Below are 20,277 nucleotides of genomic sequence, written 5' to 3' on the forward strand. Positions count from 1 at the left end.
CACATCATCGTGAAATATAGGTACAGAATTTGTCTACCCCATAGGTAGTTTTACTAACCTATGTGGTCCATACGGCGTTTGAAACGTTGTCATGTCTCTAGACAATTGATCTAATTCTCGTTCATCATATCCAACATATAAATCTAAGGTTCCTCCACAAGATCTTCCACTGAAGGATCTTGCTAGATCTGCAGTTGCAGGAGGTACACCTGAGTGTTGGATGGTAACCTTATTCAAAGGTTCCAAACTATGTACTAATCGTAGACTCTTGCCATCTTTCTTAATGACACAGAACCATTTCGAACGATAACTAGCATTCGATGGTTTGTATATTCCTGAGTCAATTTTACTTTTAATTATTTTGCACACATCCTCGAAGATACCTGGCGGAATTGGTATATTCCTTTCAACCCACGGTTCATGTGGAATTACAGGTACTTTCACAGGTGGAAAGAATTCATTTTTAAAGGTTCCAGCTTCACTTGGTTCCCAAGCAAAACCTGCTTCCTGTTTACACATCATTTCGTGCATAAGATCTCTTTCTTGTTCCCACAAAAATCCTTCAGGATGATTCTTGTCTATAATCTCTTTCCTCTCTTCCGTATATCTTCCCGTAGGAACAAACGGTTTAGGATGTTTCGACAATTCAGGTAGTTCCAATAACGGATCACCATGAATGTGTCTTTCAATTCGAAATTCATCTGGTAACGTTGCCTTTATAGGGTTAACCTTCTTGTCAACTGGTTTATACTTCGTAAACACCTCTTCTGTGTTCAAGTTGATTGGTTTCTCGACTCCTATGGCTTCATTAACCACTTGTTTATTCGTTTCTTCTATTAAATTGATAGGAGATCTATCCTGCTGATTCAATTTAATACGTTCTTCAAGTTTATTTGTTGGAGGTTCATTCACTAAGTCTGGCTGAACATTCTCCTTCCTGTCCTTCAAGTCCTGGGCTTTTCCTTTCTTTCGTTGCCTCGACTCATATCTTACTTTCTCAAAACTCGGTTGGGATCTTTGGAATGATTCAGTCCCTCTTTTGAGTACTTCATATCAAACCATTCTCTTCCTAGTTCTTTGAGAGTTTTTAGGTTTATTCCAATTATCATCTCTGATCGTTTCAGAGGTATTTTCGTTATTACATTGATTCTGTGTGGTCTCTGTGGATTCAGATTTATTGCAATTCTCCCCCAAACTAAATTTTTGTAGTATAGGTTCAACAAATCACCTCTTCTGAACTTTCTTTCGTACGGGTTTAGGCTTGATCCTTCCATTCTGGAGGAAGAACGACTTTATAGGATTTAAATTGAATTGGTCATTATTCAATTGATCGTCAAATTCGCCTAAAACACCATCTCTCCATACACAGAATACTTGTTTATCCCCAATCGTCTTTTGATTAAGGTAACAATCAATTATTTCTTCAGCTTGATCATCTTGAGACTTCAAATGTTCCCTAGATGCAAGAACATATGCTTCAGAAAGCTCTTTCTTAGAGAATGTTTCTTGTTCACATTGTTTGTATCTATCTAATACAATGTTTTGCTTTTCATCAAAGTGGAAGCTTATAGCGTATTCATCCTCTCCTTGGACGCTACTCAACTCATCGAGGAATGAAAATTTCCCTTTGAATCATTTTCACCTGTCGATTTTTCATTATCAGGTGTAACATTCTTTGGTTCATTATATCGTGAGGTATTAATTTGAATGTTTCGACCTTTCTGGCCACGAGGATAGGTTCCTACAGTAACCCTCTTGTATGAGTTCGGATCGCTGATTGTTATCTCGGAATCTCCGTTTCCAAAGGTCTTAATTTCACTTTCCACCAAGACGTCAAAAGGTCTCCCTAATAACACTTGAAATGGTGCTTTATTCTATACGTGTAGTTGTAAGTACACCGTAACTTCACCATATTTAAATGGAATATTTCTTGCTAAACCAAGAGTTTGGTTTAATTTTCCACTTGCATCTTACATTCTGATCGTGAATTCTGGATCCCAAGTAATCCCTAGACCTATAGCTATCAATCGGTCTATCACAACAATTTGTGAACCTTGGTCCAATACACTTTCAATCTCTTCATCTTTATTATTGATTTCAGGAGTAACAGCACGTAATCCATTTGATTGATTCGCTACTACCACTGGATGATCACTATGGTCTTCATATGCCACGCTTTGATTAGCGACTATGGCAATGTTCCTTCGTTCATCATCAATGGAAAGGTCTCGTAGAAAACTTTCCACAATGTCTTTCTGCACTATAGATCCCACAGGGATGTCATTACGACTCTCAGTCAGGACTTCAAACATATCCGTCTGATCCTGCCAAAGATCTTCAATTCTAATGCATGTATCAATCATCTGTACCCCAGAAGGCTCGTCCAAAATTTCAGTTTCTCCATCTTCGGATAAAGTTGATACGTAGTTATTCGTTTTAGTCCTTGGACGGACTCTTCTGTTGTGTATCTTGCGCATAATAATCTTTCTGATAGCAGGTGATAAAGCTGCTAATTCTTCTGTACTCAAATCCACTTTAGCATCGAATATCTTCTTTGCTATATCTTCTTCTACACCTGGTCTCGAGACTTCATTCCTAATCTTATAGGCTGGAGTATATCCATGACTATCAATTTGATTCGTCTGGTCTCTTGGTACCTTCGTAGGTGTATTAATTTGAATAGGACGATACGTCCTAGGTTGAACATGATCATATGGTCTATGTTCGCTATTAATTTGATTTGTTGGTCTTGACGAAGGAATTAATTTAATAGCATCTTCGTCATCAGATTCATCAACATCTTCAATCGTGACTGAGGGCTTCTTCAAAGGCCGATTTATGGACTTTGGAGCCTCAAATCTCACTGTTTTCTGATTTCCATTGGTCGTTTCAACCAATTTCCCCGGTATTAAACCTGGTTTCTTGGGTATATGCACCCCATCAAATACTAATCTTTTTGTATTATCATTAAATTGATTTTGTTTTGCTTTCTCACTTTCCTCCGGAGCTACAGCATTGGATCTTAAAGTTCTCATGGACCGATCCTGCTCCTTCATTGGAGTACTTATTTTTTTCCATTTGAACTATCTTGGTTGAACACACGGACATCATCTTCTCGGTGTGCTTCCAAATTCCCAAGTCTATCTGATAGTTCCTCTATTCTTGTCATCCAAACAGCTAGATTGACGTTAGGATTCATCTGCTGATCCATGACTTTATCATCTTCGTCATCTTCCATGTTGGCAAAATAGGATTCAGCATGATCCCATCCCAAGTCTTTCGCCATTTGTTCAATTTTCTTGTAACGAGGTACATTTGAATCGTCTCGAGGCATTCTAGCGTTGTCTCTTAATTTGTAACGCTTCGAGTCACCTCCTTCAGGCATCATCCAACCTCTTTTCGTAAATTCCAGCAAGTGTGGACATTCATTCATAAAATGATCTGTTGACTTGCACAAGAAACATGCCCACTGGGTTCCATTCGAACTTCTCAGTGTCGTATTTCTTTCAAATCTATTAGATTGATTCGAGGGACCACTCGGTGGTATCGAATTAATCATTCCTTTAGCATTTTCTTTAGCCATCTGTGCCATTACTGCTGTTAACTGTGTCATAATGTCTGCTCCTTCTTTGAAGTGCGACTGTAATGACTTCACAGCTCTAATTTCTTTCATGTTTGCCTCCATGAGGTCTTTATTCAATGCAACCATTTGCTGTTGTTCCTCCGTCAATTCCCTTGGAATCAAACTTTCTAATTTAATTCCCAGAAGATCCTTAAATTCGTCTTCTACTTTGGGTTTCAATGCTTGAAGATAGTTCCTATCTGTCTTGGGAACATCTGCAGCAAACGGTAAATTAATGTGTCCCCTACTAAATGAATTAGGGTTATTAATTGGTGGGCTCGAAGAAGCAATGAAAAGTGTTTGATAGTAGTTATCAAAAGAACTCCCAATCATATACTTTTCAGCCGCATTCATTACTTCGTCAATCTTAAAAGGTCTTCCTTTCGTCTATCTGACATAGAAGTAACTGATACATCTTTCACAACTGTTTCTAGCATGCCTCTCCTTACTTCGGGAGTTATAGGTGCCAAGAACAATCTTACTGCATCACTATTTGTGATCATTTTCGGTTCGTCCATCAGCTTTTTCATTTCAGCATCGAAGAGTAGTCTGAAGATTCTCATCTTCTCCTGTTCACCTGCATCAATTGGATTAAATTGATGGACCAATTGTTCAAGCAATAATCTAGATCCTCTTTCGTCTCCTACAGATTGCGGAAACATATTCTTTAGATCCTTTTTAAATTGATCCCAATTTGGTTTCTTCACCGAATCAAAGACTCTTAATGCTTGTCTCGTTTTATAAGATGTCCATTCTAAAGCTAATCTCACTTTAGCCTCGTCAGATGTAATTCCTCCATGTTCAAATATGCTTTCAGTAGCTTCGAACCATGGTATCATTTGACTTGGATCAGTTATATCAAATAATGGTGCTGTCTTATATTTTCTTGGAAGTTTCGCACTGGCTTTATCAATCTCAGCCTTAGCTTCAGCTGACAACGCAGGCATTCCATAATTATTGGTAGTCATTTTGACTGGTTCAATCGTATTACTTGCTTGAGAGATAGTCTGATGTAACGTATCTATCAATCTAGTTGATTCAATCGACGTAGAAGATGTTGAAATTGACTCTGGAGCAATCAATTCAATTATATCTTCTTCAATATCAATCGGATTAATTTCTTTTCTCTTCCTTTTCGGATCGAGACTAGATTTCTTCAAATTCCTCGGCAAAGATGTAAGTCTTCCTCGAGATATAGATGATCCTGTTCCTCTAGAAACAGAACTTCCACGCGATTCTTCTGTCGGTATTTGAGAAGAGGATGGACGACTGGATTCGTTCATAGGGTTTAATAGGGATGTTCGAGCTGATGTGCCGAACGTAGATCTCCCAAATATAACTCCTGCTTTACGATATTCTTCCAGTGTCAATACTCCTGCTTTCTCCGAATTCTTTGAAGTACGCGGTTTTCCTGATGAACTAATGTTGACAGTTCACAGAAATGGTATCACAAAGATCAACACACTTCTACCAAATAATCGAATATAATCCAAACAAATGTTCAATTTAATTTATCAAGCTAATTGTAGCTTCAAAACCACCCCTCGCGGTGGGCTCCAGATAATGAGCTTGCCTCATTTTTGTGTGAAAGAGAAAGGAAGGAATCTAATGGGCACTCCAACCAACCAATCTAATACACAATATGCGAGTTCACTGCTATCAAATTTATTTAATAGCAAGGGGTAGCATTGGCAAAGGTTCCGCAAAGCTTTGAGAGCTAAGTAAGAAGCTTTGATCAATCAATTTGAATCGTTCTAAGGATTCGATATATTCCTTTGATCAAGGTAGATTTAGCACAATTTGTGCTGTGGTTTGTATTGATTTGGGTATATCAAGAATTGGGGGTTTGAATCAAAGTAAATTAAAACCGAAACACACAGACCCCTCGGAGGGCTAGAACTATGTGCTGGCACAACCACACAGCGTGATTTGCCCTTAAGACCAATGACTGATCCTAAGTTCGAAGAATACCCAACAACTGGATAGACTTCTTGCAGTCACAAGGAGCAGAACACGACGTTCCTATACTCACAAGTGCCAGGCCCGAATGGCTGCTAGTGAAGAGGTTTCAGTCTGGCGGGAGTGTGTCTTTCCTTTTTACGGATTAGCACTGCAACGTCGTCCCAAAATCACTTGTATTCCAGATACATCGGATCGCTATTTATACATACAGAATATAGAGTCACATAGTACAATTAATTTAATACAATCAACGTTCGGAACCGCAAGGAAACTTCTACACTCAGTCAGATACCATTTAATTTGAATCTACATGTCCTTATTTGGTCCATATTGGTTCCAAGATTCTAGTATACCTCCAAACATAGGTAGGTACTTCAATATTCATTTAATTTAATTGTTTTGGAGGATGACTCGAATGGTGTTCAACTGTCATTGCGGTCCAACACTTACTTCGATCGTTTGTCACCTCGTCCGGAGGCAAATCAGCTCTCCTCGATTCTAATCCTATCAATCTGATTCATCTGGATTAAACTAATTGCTTCTCTCTTTCAATAGACACCCATTGTGCCTATACTCTATCAAGGGAGTTACGCATAGTATTCATTTAATTGTATTCTTCAATATTTTCTACGTCAGGACTCTTTGACATTCATTTGATATGCCTTCGGAGCCTCGCAGTACTTCGATCATTCTTCTAGTCATTTTACTCAACCATGCAACTTGATTGGTCTATTAGACTAAATCGCAGTCTTTTAGATTAATGCATGATCTCGTTCTAGAAGGAGTATTTGATAATTCCTGAGTTCTAGAAAGTCATTTCGAGTCAATCCTTGGTTCATGGTCACTTGAGTAAGTTCTTCCAAACTCCTGCCAGTGTAAGGTCCAATAAGAATACTCTTGGTATGTCATACGTGAATGGTCATCCTTCGGATGTAGTCCGAGTCTGGTATAATCCTGCTTGACAAACAGGTAGACTGCTATCCGTAGGTAGTATCGGGGATGGGTAAACTAACCAACTTGTGGTAGTATGGGTATATGGTCCCTTCAACTTATTAGACTGATTCAGTATCGACTTTGACTGTCAATCTGGGTCTCAATTACAGTCCTCTTGATACAAATCTATACGTGAAAATGTCACAATTCACAGCATAGACGTCTAGCCAAAATTTAGGCGTGTCAGCGACCTGCCTGAATACGTTTGGAATAGACCAAGCTACGATGAGGAGAAAAGACAGCTACTAGCTGATGGCTGGGAGGAGGCTGAGGTCGACCATGCTGTCAAGGAACGTAATCACTTTCGTGAATATGTACGGCGCCATATAAGGAACCAGAAGTACTATTCAAAGTGTGTTCGTTTCTTTTTATGAAAGTTGAACAGTTTTCATATATCTATTCACCTAGAAACTTTGCAACACTCCGCTTGAAGTCCCAAATCTACAATGAAAAGTAAGAATCTGGCTGATATGCTTCCTAATGAAATTCCATTAACAACAACAGGCGATCCCACCAGCTACACAATGCCGCTCCCGATGTCAAAGCAGCTGCTAAAGACCGCCATCGAAAATCACAGGAAAAATACCGCATCAAAAATCATGAAAAGTTGGCTTTCAAAGAGCGAGAACGCCGGGAGGTTCAACATGCTTGGCATGTACTCAATTCAGAACTTGAAACCGAAGGAGCTCCTGGTGTAATTGAGGAGGAATGAGGATAGTTCACATCCTTCTTTTGGTGACTACTGCATCGTAATTATAGTAGAGGACTACCTACTGTAACCTCAATGGTATCAATGGAAAGATTTTGCTTAACAGAATATCACAGAATAAATGACATTGTATTCAACAAAAAATTTCGAGATTAAGCAATATACAGGACAATGGACAACAAAAAAGTTCGAGTAAAAAATCATAGTCCCGCAATGAAGTCTACGACCTTCCCCATATCATCAACAAACTCATTGTCGTCTTCCAAAGGTCCCTCATCCTCTGAATTATCATCTTCAAACTGCGGTTGTCGATCATCAGGTGTAGAATGTGGAACATTAGAACTACCGGCATTGTGACCAGGCAATGTAGGCGGGGAGGTATCGGGTTCATGCATCTCGGATGCCGATGGGGTGTGCGGATATGTGGCGTGGACAGGGTTGATGCTCTCACCAGGATATGGAGTCCCTGTGAAACCTGGAAGGTTGTACGTTGCATTGATGTGAGAAATTAGTAATTTATTGACCTCCCGACGGCGGGTCACATATTCGAGCACCGGTCCTAACATCAGTGACCCCCTGAGATGTTCCAAAGTACTGGCAAAAAGTTTCTCTTCATCAACAATCCGGGTGTGAAGGCGCCGGAGCTCGATGTTAACGCGGTGGATCTCCTCCCGGGCCCTACTCACCTTATGAACATGGTTCATAAGTTCACGGTACAAGGGCTGCGCCCATTTCTCGTGGAAAACGTTGTGCCGCGTGTCTCATAAGATGTCAAACTGATCAATGAAAGAAAAGTGGGTAACTTTTGTCCAATCCAATGTGTCGCGAGGGGGATCTAGCATCAACGCATGCTTATTGTATTCGTTGACAGCATTTCGAATAGCTTTCGCTCGACGTTGAAGTGCTTGAGCAATATGAGTTCTCATTTTGTAGCCTAACATGATGGCGAGATAGATCAGAATCCAATATAGAGATTGGCAAATGAAAACTCACCTGTTCCCGACATGTTAAGCTTGTGCATCTCGAACAGCTGTTTGATAACAAGAAGATGCAGGTTCTCCAGAGCTTGTAGGTATTTGCGTTCAGTCATATACTTGAGGGCCGCCTTGTACTCAGAGTCCAGAGGGGTCCACCGCCGCCGTACATCCATCTGACTCTCCATCTGGAGGATCTCCCACAAGACATTGTCTCGCTTCTCTCCAAGAAAGCGACGACAAGTTTCAGTTTTACGAGTTTTGGATAGCCCCGAGGAGTATGAGGAATGGGGTGGTAGCTGCTCAAAATCTTCGGGCTCTTGAATGCGGAATGCTGTATAAGATTGTTCCAAGGCTGCTCTAGAGAAAGACCCGTAAGCAAAAGATTTAGATACATGAGGATGACTGACTCAATATCTCGCAGTTGTTGTAGCAGTTCAACATACGCAACACCATTGACCTCCTCCACACGTTCTTTTCCCAGCTCCTTGAAATGTCCAGCTTGGTCCACCCACATTGCCTCTAAATCAGATTCCGTCAGGTTGAATTGTTCAAGGTCATGCGCCAGTTCCGCAGCCTCAGTTTCAAGAATGTGGAGGGCTTGGATGTAATTGTTGAAAAGCATGGTCCCAAGATTCGCATACTTATCAGAATCCCATTGCCGAAAGAAAAGGTCGATGAAGACTTTGCGGTGGTAGCGGCTCATATATCGCGTGACTGCAGCCAGTTGATTTGACTGTGAAAAGATTCGTTCGAGAGTTTCGAGGTCTTCGAGACCCATCCCCTTGATGTGTGTCAGGTGAAAAGATTGTTGACAGAGAGCGTTGTGGCTGTAGCCGTGGAATGCGTTGACACAAGTGCAGCATTTCTTCTTCTGAAAGGCTTCATTCAGGGAGGTCTTTGCTATAGTTTCCGAAAAGCTGCACCCAATATCGTAACCAATGAGCAGATTTTTGCCAAACACTTCTAATGCTTTCGCAGTGATGGCAAGCGGGTATTTTGCTCTGCAAGAAAACTCAGTTAGTGGTGAGCAAAACGTGGGATCGTTGAACGGAACTCACAGTTCACCACTCCGAATCATATCCGTTAGCCAAATGATAAAGCCGTGCCGACACGCGCTGGTGAATATCCCCGTCTCATGGAATCCATCCCACATCTTCTTTGCAGCATCGCCAGCGGCAGCCTTCCAGTTAGAAGTGCATTTCTGAAGCGGGGAGGTCTCTGACATCGATGTCTGACCGTCAGTTGGATCTCCTCCTTGCTCTAACCCTGGTTCTTCGGCGTCTTCGTCTTCTGTTTGAGTACGCCCTCGAGGAACCTCGTTACCGAATTGATTGACATACTCCTCAGGGAGGAAGTAGTCGCTGTCTTGGTATACGCGATCATCGGCCACTTGTCGATTGCCAGCACCCTGCATACGTTTGAGCGAATTATTGCCATCTAATACAAACATTCGGGAAAATTTCAATGGCGGCTCATCTTTCAGCTGCAGAATATGTTAGCTCCAGTTGCAACATCTTACGATTTCCAGGGGGCTCACCTCATAGTTGCATGGAGGGCAGCTGCTCAAAACGCGGTAGTTTTGGGTGTCTTGACCGAGTTCATGAGCGACTCTGGAGTCGAGGTGACGCCGAATGATAATGTAAGTGTCAAAGGCATCCGAGATTGCACTACGGTAACCCCGACGATAAGTCACCTGTGGTATATATGAGTTTTTTTTGTGAACACGATGGTATAATGAGCTCACTGAATGAACATGGCAAACAACCTTGGTGAAGGCCTCGATACTAAATGACGGCCTGAACATATGTATTGTGTAAAATAACTCAAGCGTCCGGAGTGAAATCGCTAGGGATGGCCTCTGAGGTGTGCAGCCTAGGTATCCTGCGCGTACCAAAGCGACAGCACCTTCATCGTCCTCGCCACACGGAATGACTGCAATGTGAGCCAAATCGTGGATGTCAAGAATGTTGATGTCAAAATCTCTTCCATCAACAAGAGGAGAGGCATCTGGGTCGGTGTATGTAACAATATGGGGTGGCGGGGAATACTTCCAGGTGGTGTAGGCATCTATGAGAGCAGGAATGAGCGGCTGCCAGTTTTTGTTCAGCCGGCGAATGCGATGTTTCCAAGTTCTTCCATCTAGCCTTTGGCGATACTGACCAGTTCGGTATCGGTGAAAATTTCTGTGAAACAATGGGTTGGTGCTCAATGGAGGGCGACACTCAATGTGCATACCTATTAGCAACGAATACTGCCATGTCTTCCTGTATACGTAGTGATTCCTGTATTCCTTGACCTTGCAGCTCTTCCTCAACGTTGCCGTCACTTTCATTCCCACTCCCTGCATGTTCCTCATCAATGTACATGTTGTCTGTGTCTCCGTAGTCCTCCTGCAATGCTGAAAGACCAGTAAGATCTTGAAGAGCTCGAAGTGAATGCGGTCCCAGTCCTAGAAGATGGGTCGACAATGCACCGGATATGAATGTGGCAACGACGTACCTTCTGCTGCACGAGATATCCGGTTTCGAATTTCATTCCTTTTGTCCGCTAGAGCCTTTGGTCCAACCCGTGAGATTGTAATGCCTCCACCAGATCTTCCCCACCCTACATAAGACTTCACACTTGACTTTCCCTTGGCCATGGTTTTATGGTTTCACAACGTAGCTTCGGGGTGATTGTCGTCCCGGGGTAAGTAATATTTTCACTGTGAGGTGTGGGGTCGGTGCGTGGACTGTAGAGGTCGGCGTGGGTGGTTGGGTGGTGAAGAGCATGCAGAGGGAAATGAGCACAACGACAGAGACGTAACGAAGACAATCGAGTTGCGGGAGCGTCGTTAAATCATGCTGGAAAATGACATTGTGAGATAGGCGCTGGTGAGAGAGATGTTCCCACAGTTGAAGAGAAGGGAAATGAGAAAGCGCTGGTGAGGAGTGACGTGAGTGTCGGTGGGTGTTTTAAGCGCCAGCGGGAGCGGCATTCTCACAGGCAGGACTGGGCGGCATTCGGGATTTGTCGGATAACTTCGGGCTCAGACCTGTCGGGCTCAGACTCTACAATGAAATCAAGTGACTGGTCTATTAGTGTGGCTGGACTCCTTCCTATAATAGTTATAGCTAACAATATTGACCTATTTAATGGCAATGTAAGGAAATTGAGATATTTGATTGATAGATCAATGCCATAACCACCCCTGCTTGGCATTTATATATAAGTCAGGAGGTGTGATGACGAGGTGACGTCGAGGATCTACTCAAACAATATGGACTAATTGAATGTATAACTCATGACCTTCCCCTCCGATATAAATTTGATGGTCCCAATCCGAATCCTTCACTATATGCTGATGTTGATGCAGAATCCCTCACAAAGATCTATCAAGCCCTCATTGGCTGTCTCCTATTCCTAGCTCTCTGTACTCGGCCCGACATTGCATACACTGTCATGTTTTTGGCTCAATTCAATTCCAAGCCTTCTCCAAGACACCTCGTTGCAGCAAAAGAAACACTTCGATACCTTGCAAAAATGCGATCCTGGTCCCTTCAGTATGGGGGTGATTATAAACAAGACTTAATCAACACTCTCGGCCTCAAATCTGGCACAATGGCTCTTTCTGATGCCGATTGGGGGAGCAATTCTTTAGACCAAAAATCAATATCAGGCTTTGGGATCTTTCTCTTCCGAGGTTTGGTTGCTTGGTCGGCTTCGAAACAGAAAAGCATTGCATTATCTTCAACAGAAGCAAAGTATATGGGTTTAACACATGTTCTCAAGGAATTACTGTGGATCCGGGTATTTACTTCATTAGTCTCACTTCCCATTCCCAATCCTTTTCCATTAATATCTGACAACTGCTCTTCAATCGATATTGCTAATTCTCGTTCTGTTAAGATCATGTACACCGTGTAACCGTGCCAAGGCCACAGGGTGTCTAAGTGCGGAAGACGAATGGGACAGTAGTGAAGTTATTAACAACACCGCCGTTACGCCGTTAGTCCCCGGAGAGCGAGAGTAGAGAGAGAGGAGCTAAGTAGCAGCCAGGTCGGAGCGGCGGTATCGCCGATGACGAGGAGCGGACCAGAGAACGTCAAAGTCCTAAGGTCGAGGAGAACGTACTTCGAGGCGTTGAGCCTGAAGACTTAGAGAAGAGTTAAGTTGAGGAGGGAGATCTAAGTTGATCTAAGTTGATAATTAAACTGAGGAACTACAGTAGCGTACAGGCAGTATTTATATCTACGGAACGGCGCATCGGTGCGGAGCGCTAGACTAACTACTAGGAGCTATACGAGTAGTACCTGCAGGGTAGAGTAAAAGACAATAAGGAGCGACTAGAACGAAAGGGTAAAAGACAATAGTGAGAGACTAGAACGAAAGGGTATGTGTAGCGAGAAAGAACAATAAGAGGCAGACTACAATAAGAGCAGATCTTCGGAATACCGAGCGGCGGAATGGAGGCCCGCGGCATGGACTTGACAGTATCCCCCTCTTAGGCTTGAGCCCTCGAAAGCCATTAATACCGGGAGTTGGTTAGTCACCAAAGACAAATTTTAAAGGCCGTCAGCATCGGGGATTTGGCCCATCAGTCAGCAGGAAAATTTCCGAAAGCCGTTGGTACCGGGAATTGGCGTTAGTCATCAGTGAAAATTTTCGGTTCACCGTACACCAAGTACAATTCGAAGGAAAATTTTCGCTGGTCCGTGCGCAGTTTTGCCGTATAAAAGGCCCAGAATTTCGCCGGTAAAACCCAAGTTCCCCAAACTTCCAAGTCCAAAAAATGTCCACTAGCCGCACTACCACTACCACCGTTTCTTCCACCGCCGGGCCTTCGAGGCCACGACCCGCCCCTCCGCCGCCCATCGACCTTACCGCCCACGACGAGGAAGGATTGGAGGACGAAGATGAGGAGGAGATTATTCGGAGGGCGCAGGCCAGGGTTGAAAGAGTGAGAGCAAGAAAGGCAGCGGCGGCGGCGAAGAAGGCCGCAGAGGAGAAAGCTGCAAGGGCAGCAGCAGCGAGGGAGCGTGCGGCGCAAGAGGCGCGAGAGCGAGCTAATCGGGCTCGTCAACAGGAAGCCGAAGTTTTGGAGCGGAGGAGACTTTTGGCCGAGGCGGCGACCGCCAGAAGTCAACGAGGGACTTCTCCAAGTGAGATGTCCGCTTCTCCTCGGAGGCCGGTGGTAGAGATTCGGCGGAAGTTGACGAACAAGGGAAAGGGAAAGGCCAAGGCTCAGGTAAGTCCTTTGAGTTTCGTCGGGACTAAATTCCCTATTCACCATTCTTCGATAGCCGGTCGGCGGAGATCCGGACGACGGGGACGACGGGGACGATGACGATGACGATGAAGACGACCGAGCACCATGCGAACGGTGCAAGAACAAAAAACTCCCTTGCCAGATGCAGGCAGGCAAGAGGAGTTCCATCATATGTAAGCCCTGTCACGACGCCAAGGTGAGGTGTTCATACTCGGGACGCCCCACTACCTCGAAACAGCGGGAGAGCGGATCTGGCGAGCGTATCGCCATCATGGAGAGTCAGATGGCACAGAGTCTCGCCGACCTCCGGGCGTTACGAGAGGCGGAAACAAAGACCCACCAGTACCTCCGCCAGCTGCTAAGGAAGCAAGAAGACGACCACGCCCGTCTGATAGCCATTGAGACGAGAATGGCAATGATGGGTATGGGAGGAGAACCGGCGATGGCAGGACCGTCGAGGGAAACTGCCGAGCGGCGGCGCCCGCTAAAGCGGCGGAGGGTTGTGAGGGAGAGTGACGAGGAAGAGGAGGAGGAAAAGGAGGTGCAGCAAGGTATGGAGGAAGATGGAGAAGGAGAGGTAGAGGAACAAGGAGGAGAGGTGGAGGTAGAAGGAGGAGAGGAAGGGGAGGCACCGGCGCCGACGGCGGCGAAGGCGGTGACCTCTGACAAGGGGAAGGAGAAGGAGTTAGTGGAGTAGAGTCACGGACATCGGACATCGGCCTCTCGGCCTTCTTGTACTTCTTGTAATCTTCTTGTTGCCTTGCCTTCGTTGTATGCTTTTGTTTTTTGGACTTTTTGTATATATATAAAATGTGAACTCGATTTTGGAATCGGAAAGCGAATGGGCCGCGACGCGGCGTTAGAAATAATTAGTTTTGAAGTATAAGTAGTTTAAGTTTGAAAGAATTATAAGTGAAATAGTGGATAGAAGAATGAGATTAATCATTAAGAGAGAGGGATAAACACTCAATTTACTATCATCGTGTTTACCCTCTAAACGCACAAAGTAAACTTCGGCGGAGCGCGGCGGAAAACGGGGAAAAGGAATAAAATGATTTTGTGTGATCAAGGTCCCGGTTTCATAGGGTATCGAGCGTGAAATGCGGGTACCAGTTCATCAGCATGTAGTTCATCAGCAGCAACCCAGGAGAATTCATCATCGGTACCTTCATAACCGGCCCACCGAATATAGTAACGTAGAGGACAACGTTTATACCTTCTGTCCAACTTAGAGTCCAGGATTTCGGCAACGTTGTACTCCTCTTCACCATCAACTTCAATTGGAGGTGGAGGAGATTGAGTACGATTCGGGAATGGATTCGGCGTAACCGGCTCCAGCTGTGAGACGTGGAATACCGGGTGAATTCGGCGAAGATAGTCTGGGAGCTTGAGCTCATAAGACAAAGTACCAGGTCGACTGATGACCTTGAAAGGACCAAGATATTTTTCTGAGAATTTTTCAGTAGGACGAGTAGAACGAATGTGCTTAGCAAGAACAAATACTTCGGAGCCGATCGGGAACTCCGGGTGCGAGATTCTTTTCCTGTCAGCTTGTTCCTTGTAACGAGATTGGGCTAAAAGGATTTCTTCTCGAAGGAAAACGTGGAGTTCATCAAGGTTGACGACGAAGTCTCTAGCTAGGTCAGACTTCATATCGACCTCGGGCCGAACGGTGATGTTTGGGTGGTATCCTTTGTTAGCGAAGAATGGAGTAATACCAGTGGAAGCATTGGGAGCGTTGTTATAGGCGAACTCGGCGATCGGAAGCAAAGGCGACCAGTCGTCTTGTTGGTAGGAACAATAAATCCTGATGTACTGTTCGAGAGTCTGATTGACACGCTCAGTTTGCCCATCGGCTTCCGGATGGTATCCAGAGGTATAGTGAAGTTCCATGGAGAGCGCTTTACCGAGAGCCCGGAAGAACGCCGAAACAAATTCGGAACCACGATCGGAAGTAACATGATTAGGGACACCATGCTTAGAGAAGACGTGAATAACAAAAAGCTCAGCTAGTTGTTCGGAAGTAATGGTGTCGTGAGTTGGAATAAATATAGCTTGTTTGGAAGATCGATCCACGACGACGAGGATAGCTGTATAACCATTCGACATTGGCAGTTGCTCAATGAAGTCCATGGAGATGGAATCCCATGGTCGGACCGGAACCGGCAGAGGTTTCAACAACCCGTAAGGCCGGTGACGGCGAGGTTTGTTGCGACCACAGATAGTGCAAGATGTAACGTAGTCACGTACGAAGTCTCTGACCTTGGGCCAAGTGTATTGACGACGTACAGCTTCTAGAGTGCGGTTCTGGCCGAAATGGCCGGAGAGTGGATGATCATGGAAGTAACGGAGGACTTGAAGGCGAAGATCGCCGTGATTAGGGACATAAATACGGTCGTCAAGGCGTAGTAGCTTGTCACTACCTAAGCTCCAACGTTCATTGGAAGGATCTTTAGCAAGTTCCAAACCAGCAACGGAGCTCGGATCGGCGGGAAGGGCGAGGATGATTGCCTGGTGTAGGGCTTCGATATCCATGATAATCGAGGCTCGTAAAACCGGACCTTCCAAGAAGGTAGCTCGAAGGGACGCAGTGAGTTGTTCGTTAGTAAAGATAGGACGAAAGTTATGAGGGTTCACTTGGGCGTAGCCGATATCCCCCTCTTTAGGGTAGACGTCCCAGCGTCTAGTTATCGAATCAGGTTTCTCGCCGAGTTTCCCCGGTCGGAAGCGAATGACCATATTAAATTGATGTAAAAATTCAGACCATCGGACCTGTCGGCGTGTAAGAACCTTGGTAGTAGAGAAATACTCAAGATTCTTGTGATCGGTGACGACGTCCACCGGATCACCCGAACCTTCCAGATAATGACGCCAAGCTTTAAAGGCCTCGAAGATGGCCAGTAGCTCTTTGTCGTGGGTATCGTAGTTGAGTTCCGCCGCATGAAGCGTTCTGGAAAGGAAGGCTAGAGGATGAATTTCACCGTCAGCATATTGGATGGAAAGAATAGCCGCAATGGCGTAATCGGAAGCGTCGGTCTCCACGATAAGTGGGCGATTCGGCTCCCAGTGGGCCAGTATCGGCGCAGAAGTGAAAGCGATTTTGAGATTTTCGAAGGCCTCTTGACAGCTGCTGTCCCAGATCCAGGAAGCGCCTTTTCGGGTAAGCCGAGTCATCGGCACAACGATATCACTATAATTATAAATAAAACGACGATAGAAGTTTGCAAAACCCAGGAAGGACTGGATGTCCTTAACCTTCCTCGGGACCGGCCACTCTAGAACTGTCTGAACTTTCTCCTTGGACATAGTCAATCCGTCGGGAGAAAGAATATAACCCAAATACTCAACAGTATCCATATTGAATTCGCACTTCTCGGGGTTCGCGTAAAGCCGATGTTTCCGTAACCGCCGAAGAACTTCCTTAACGTGTTCTCGGTGTTCTTCTGGTGTATCAGAGTAGATCAGAATATCGTCAAGATAGACGATGACACAGACATCGAGCATGTCAGAGAAGATGTCATTAACAAACCGCTGGAAAGCCGCAGGGGCGTTCGTAAGGCCGAACGGCATGACCTTCCATTCGTAAGAGCCGTAGCGGGTCCGAAAGGTGGTTTTCCATTCGTCACCTTCAGCGATTCTGACTAGATGATAAGCGTGAGCGAGATCCAATTTGGTGTATATTTTAGCTCTTTTCGGAGCGTCGAGAAGATCTGAAATGAGTGGAAGTGGGTAACGATCCTTTTTGGTGATACGATTGAGTCCACGGAAATCGACGCAAAGGCGAAGTTTGCCGTCTTTCTTCGGGACAAAAAGGACCGGAGCGCCGTGAGGAGAGGATGATGGGGTAATGGCACCAGTAGCCAGCTGTTTGTCAATAAAGTCTTTAAGGGCGACTAGCTCCTTTTCAGACAAAGGATAAATACGGCCGAGAGGCGGCGAAGCGCCCTCTTCCAAGTCAATCTTCAGGTCGTAAGGTCTGTGTTCAGGAAGTGAATCTGCAGCAATCTCGTCGAAGACGTCTGCAAACTCCGCGTACTCTTCTGGGATAGAAGGATGGAGTGGAGGGACAGTAGGAGTGGTGGAAGAGCGGTCGGCGGCGCGGGCCGCGACCTCTGAGTGGATAGCACGAAGTAAGATGGGTTCCATACCAGCGTCCTTGCAAGTCCTGTTAAAGACTGCAGCACTGACAAGTGCAATGTCGACTTCGGGAGTTTCCAGTTGAGCAGCGAATTGAGAGACCGTAGGGTAAGAATAGATGGGTTCAAAGGGGAATTTGGACGAAAGGGGCTTGGCCCGTAAAGTCCGAGAGCGGGAGCGAGAGCGAGGGCGAAGTGAGTCCCCAGGAGGGGTCTCCAGAATTGTCGGTGAACCCGACGGCGAAGGTTCCGGTAGCGGAACAGCGACCTTTGCAGCAACGGGGTTGATGGCAGAAGGCACAGACGTCTGTGGAGAATCAAGGTGTGAAGTGTTACGGAACGTAATGTTTCGAGATGCCCAGTCAATCAACGGATTGTAGCGGGATAAGAAACTGTAACCTAGTACTGCTTTACAAGATGAATCTAAATGTGTAACATAAAAGGGTAATAGAAGCAGCTCGCCGGAAGGGAACCGAACGGCGATATTCGCCATATCGGTAATGGGTTTAGAAGATAATGAACCATCAAAGAGACGAAGATTAACAGGAGAGATTTTGGTCGTAGGAATAGAATTTTGTGAAACATAACGAGTATCAATGAAAGAGTCAGTAGAACCAGAATCAACAAGAGTAGGAAATTTAAGAAGAGCAGAGATAGGTTCGGCCGGCGCGGCCGAATCGGATAAAGGAAATTCAGTAGTTAATGATATTACAAGAGATCGTTCAATGGAAGAAAGAGCGGACGCGTTGAGATATAACTCCCCAGGTGAGGTACGAACCTGATCAACGCAGCTCCCGTTTCGTACCGGGGAACAAGAGCTGCGGATTAGTTTTCCGATTCCTCTTCAACAACCTCAATGGTTGCTTCGGGGGTTTCTTCAACCTCGGCAGCACGGCCCTTTGATTCTCGGGCCTTTCGCTTGTTGCAGTCAGCAATCTGATGCTTACCACCGCAGAAGAGACAAAGGTTGTTCTTCATCCTTCTTTCCTTCTCGGAGGGAAGGACTTTCCCATCTGCACCAAGATGGTTGAACGCGGGGCGCTGACCGCCGGATTGGCCGGAATTCGAAGAGTTCTGGGGCTTACCATTGTTGTTAGGCTTACCACCAGAGAAGGGTTTAGGCTTCGGCGTGAACGGCGCCGAAGAGCCAGATGGCTGAGAGTTGTTTTGCTGGTTAGTAGAACCAGTCTTGAAGTCCGAGGAACCCTTCTTCGGGTTCCGTGCAACAAAAGGCTTACCAGCCTCGCGCTTTCTAGTTTCCTCGCGTTTCCAATAACGATTGTCAATACGAAGAACCTCTTGACGGTAATCGGCGAGCGTCGCCGGCTCGGGCAAACGCGCCATTTCGTCCTTGATGCGCTCAGCTAAGCCTCGTCCATAAGCCCATTTCAGGGCAGCAGAATCCCAGTTGGTACTAGCAGCCAGGGTGTTGAACCGGATGTTGTATTTCCGGATGTTCTCGGTTTCCTTCATCTTCAGATTACCGAGAGAATCTTCGGCCTCGCCTTGGGCGTCGTAAACGCCGAAATTATCCTGAAGCTCCTTTACAAGGGCTTTGAAGGAGGATGTCCAGGCCGGCAGCGAGTCGAGATCCGGGTCGAGGATATCAGGGACAAACCATTCTTTGGCTGACCCACTGAGATAGGAAAGGGTGTAGTTCACCTTCCGTTGGTCGGTGAAGTACTTGGGACGGTCATTGAAGACCAGGGCGAGATTGACGAAGAACGTCTTGAGTTTTCGGGGATCCGAACCGTCGAAGACCTCTGGCTCCTTGACCTTGCTCTTGGATTCAGAGCTGTCAGAAGGGCGGCCGAGAGCGGCGAGGACGGTACCAAGGGTCTCAATGGAACCCTTGAACCCCGAGAGGAGTTCCAACATAGCACGTTGCTCGTTGGGGATGTCAGGAGATATGGGAGAGCGAGGTCCACCAGGTCCACCAGGACCGCCGGGACCGCCGGGACCACCAGGACCACCAGGTCCACTGGGGTCACCAGGTTCACCACGCGGTAAACCGCCGGAATCATCATCCAGATCGTCATTGTTATTATCGGCGCCCGGATCGTCGGGGTCGACAGGAGGGTCTTGATCTTCGTGATCACCGGTGTCCAAATTGAAGTGAGGAGGTGGGTCACGAGGAGATTCAGAAGCAGCTCGACGTTGGGGTTGTTTACCCGTACGGCGGGCTATGGCTTGGAGGATTGGGGAATCAATTCGAGTAGTAGATCGGCCCCGAGCCGGAGCGACCACGGGGGGTTGTCCACGGCGAGGGGTCAGGACTTGGACAGGTTGTCCGTCACCAGTGTACAAGGTGCTGTATTCGAATTGTTGTTCCTCTTCCATAGCTTCAGGAAGAGTAGACGTAGTTGGGACTGTAGCTGGACCGAAACCGCGATTACGGCGACGTGGTTGACCGATGGCAGAGATAGAGTCGGAGAATGGGGCAAATGATTGGGCTGTAGTGAAGAAAGTATTTTCTTCGGAGTTAGCTCTAGATTGAGCTCGAGTTTTCGGAGGCATAAAAAATGATATGTCAGTACGACGTTAACGGATTCAGTTTAATTATACTGTTAAGATCATGTACACCGTGTAACCGTGCCAAGGCCACAGGGTGTCTAAGTGCGGAAGACGAA

The 20,277-nt window shown here is 45.7% G+C and overlaps 1 protein-coding gene across 1 annotated transcript; it reads right to left on the minus strand.

Moving 5' to 3' along the window:
* Window positions 1–7,486: 7,486 nt before the first annotated feature.
* Window positions 7,487–10,629, minus strand: C8R40DRAFT_1159195 (uncharacterized protein; the record flags this gene model as incomplete). Its single annotated transcript, XM_046229847.1, has 8 exons — window positions 7,487–8,020; window positions 8,090–8,220; window positions 8,280–8,620; window positions 8,671–9,264; window positions 9,322–9,746; window positions 9,783–9,956; window positions 10,008–10,446; window positions 10,499–10,629. 8 exons carry the CDS (start codon window positions 10,627–10,629, stop codon window positions 7,487–7,489), a joined length of 2,769 nt encoding a protein of 922 aa, XP_046089239.1.
* Between the last annotated feature and the right edge of the window lie 9,648 nt (window positions 10,630–20,277).

This window comes from Lentinula edodes (assembly GCF_021015755.1).
Source record: "Lentinula edodes strain Le(Bin) 0899 ss11 chromosome Unknown C8R40scaffold_7, whole genome shotgun sequence".
Classification (NCBI taxonomy): domain Eukaryota; kingdom Fungi; phylum Basidiomycota; class Agaricomycetes; order Agaricales; family Omphalotaceae; genus Lentinula; species Lentinula edodes.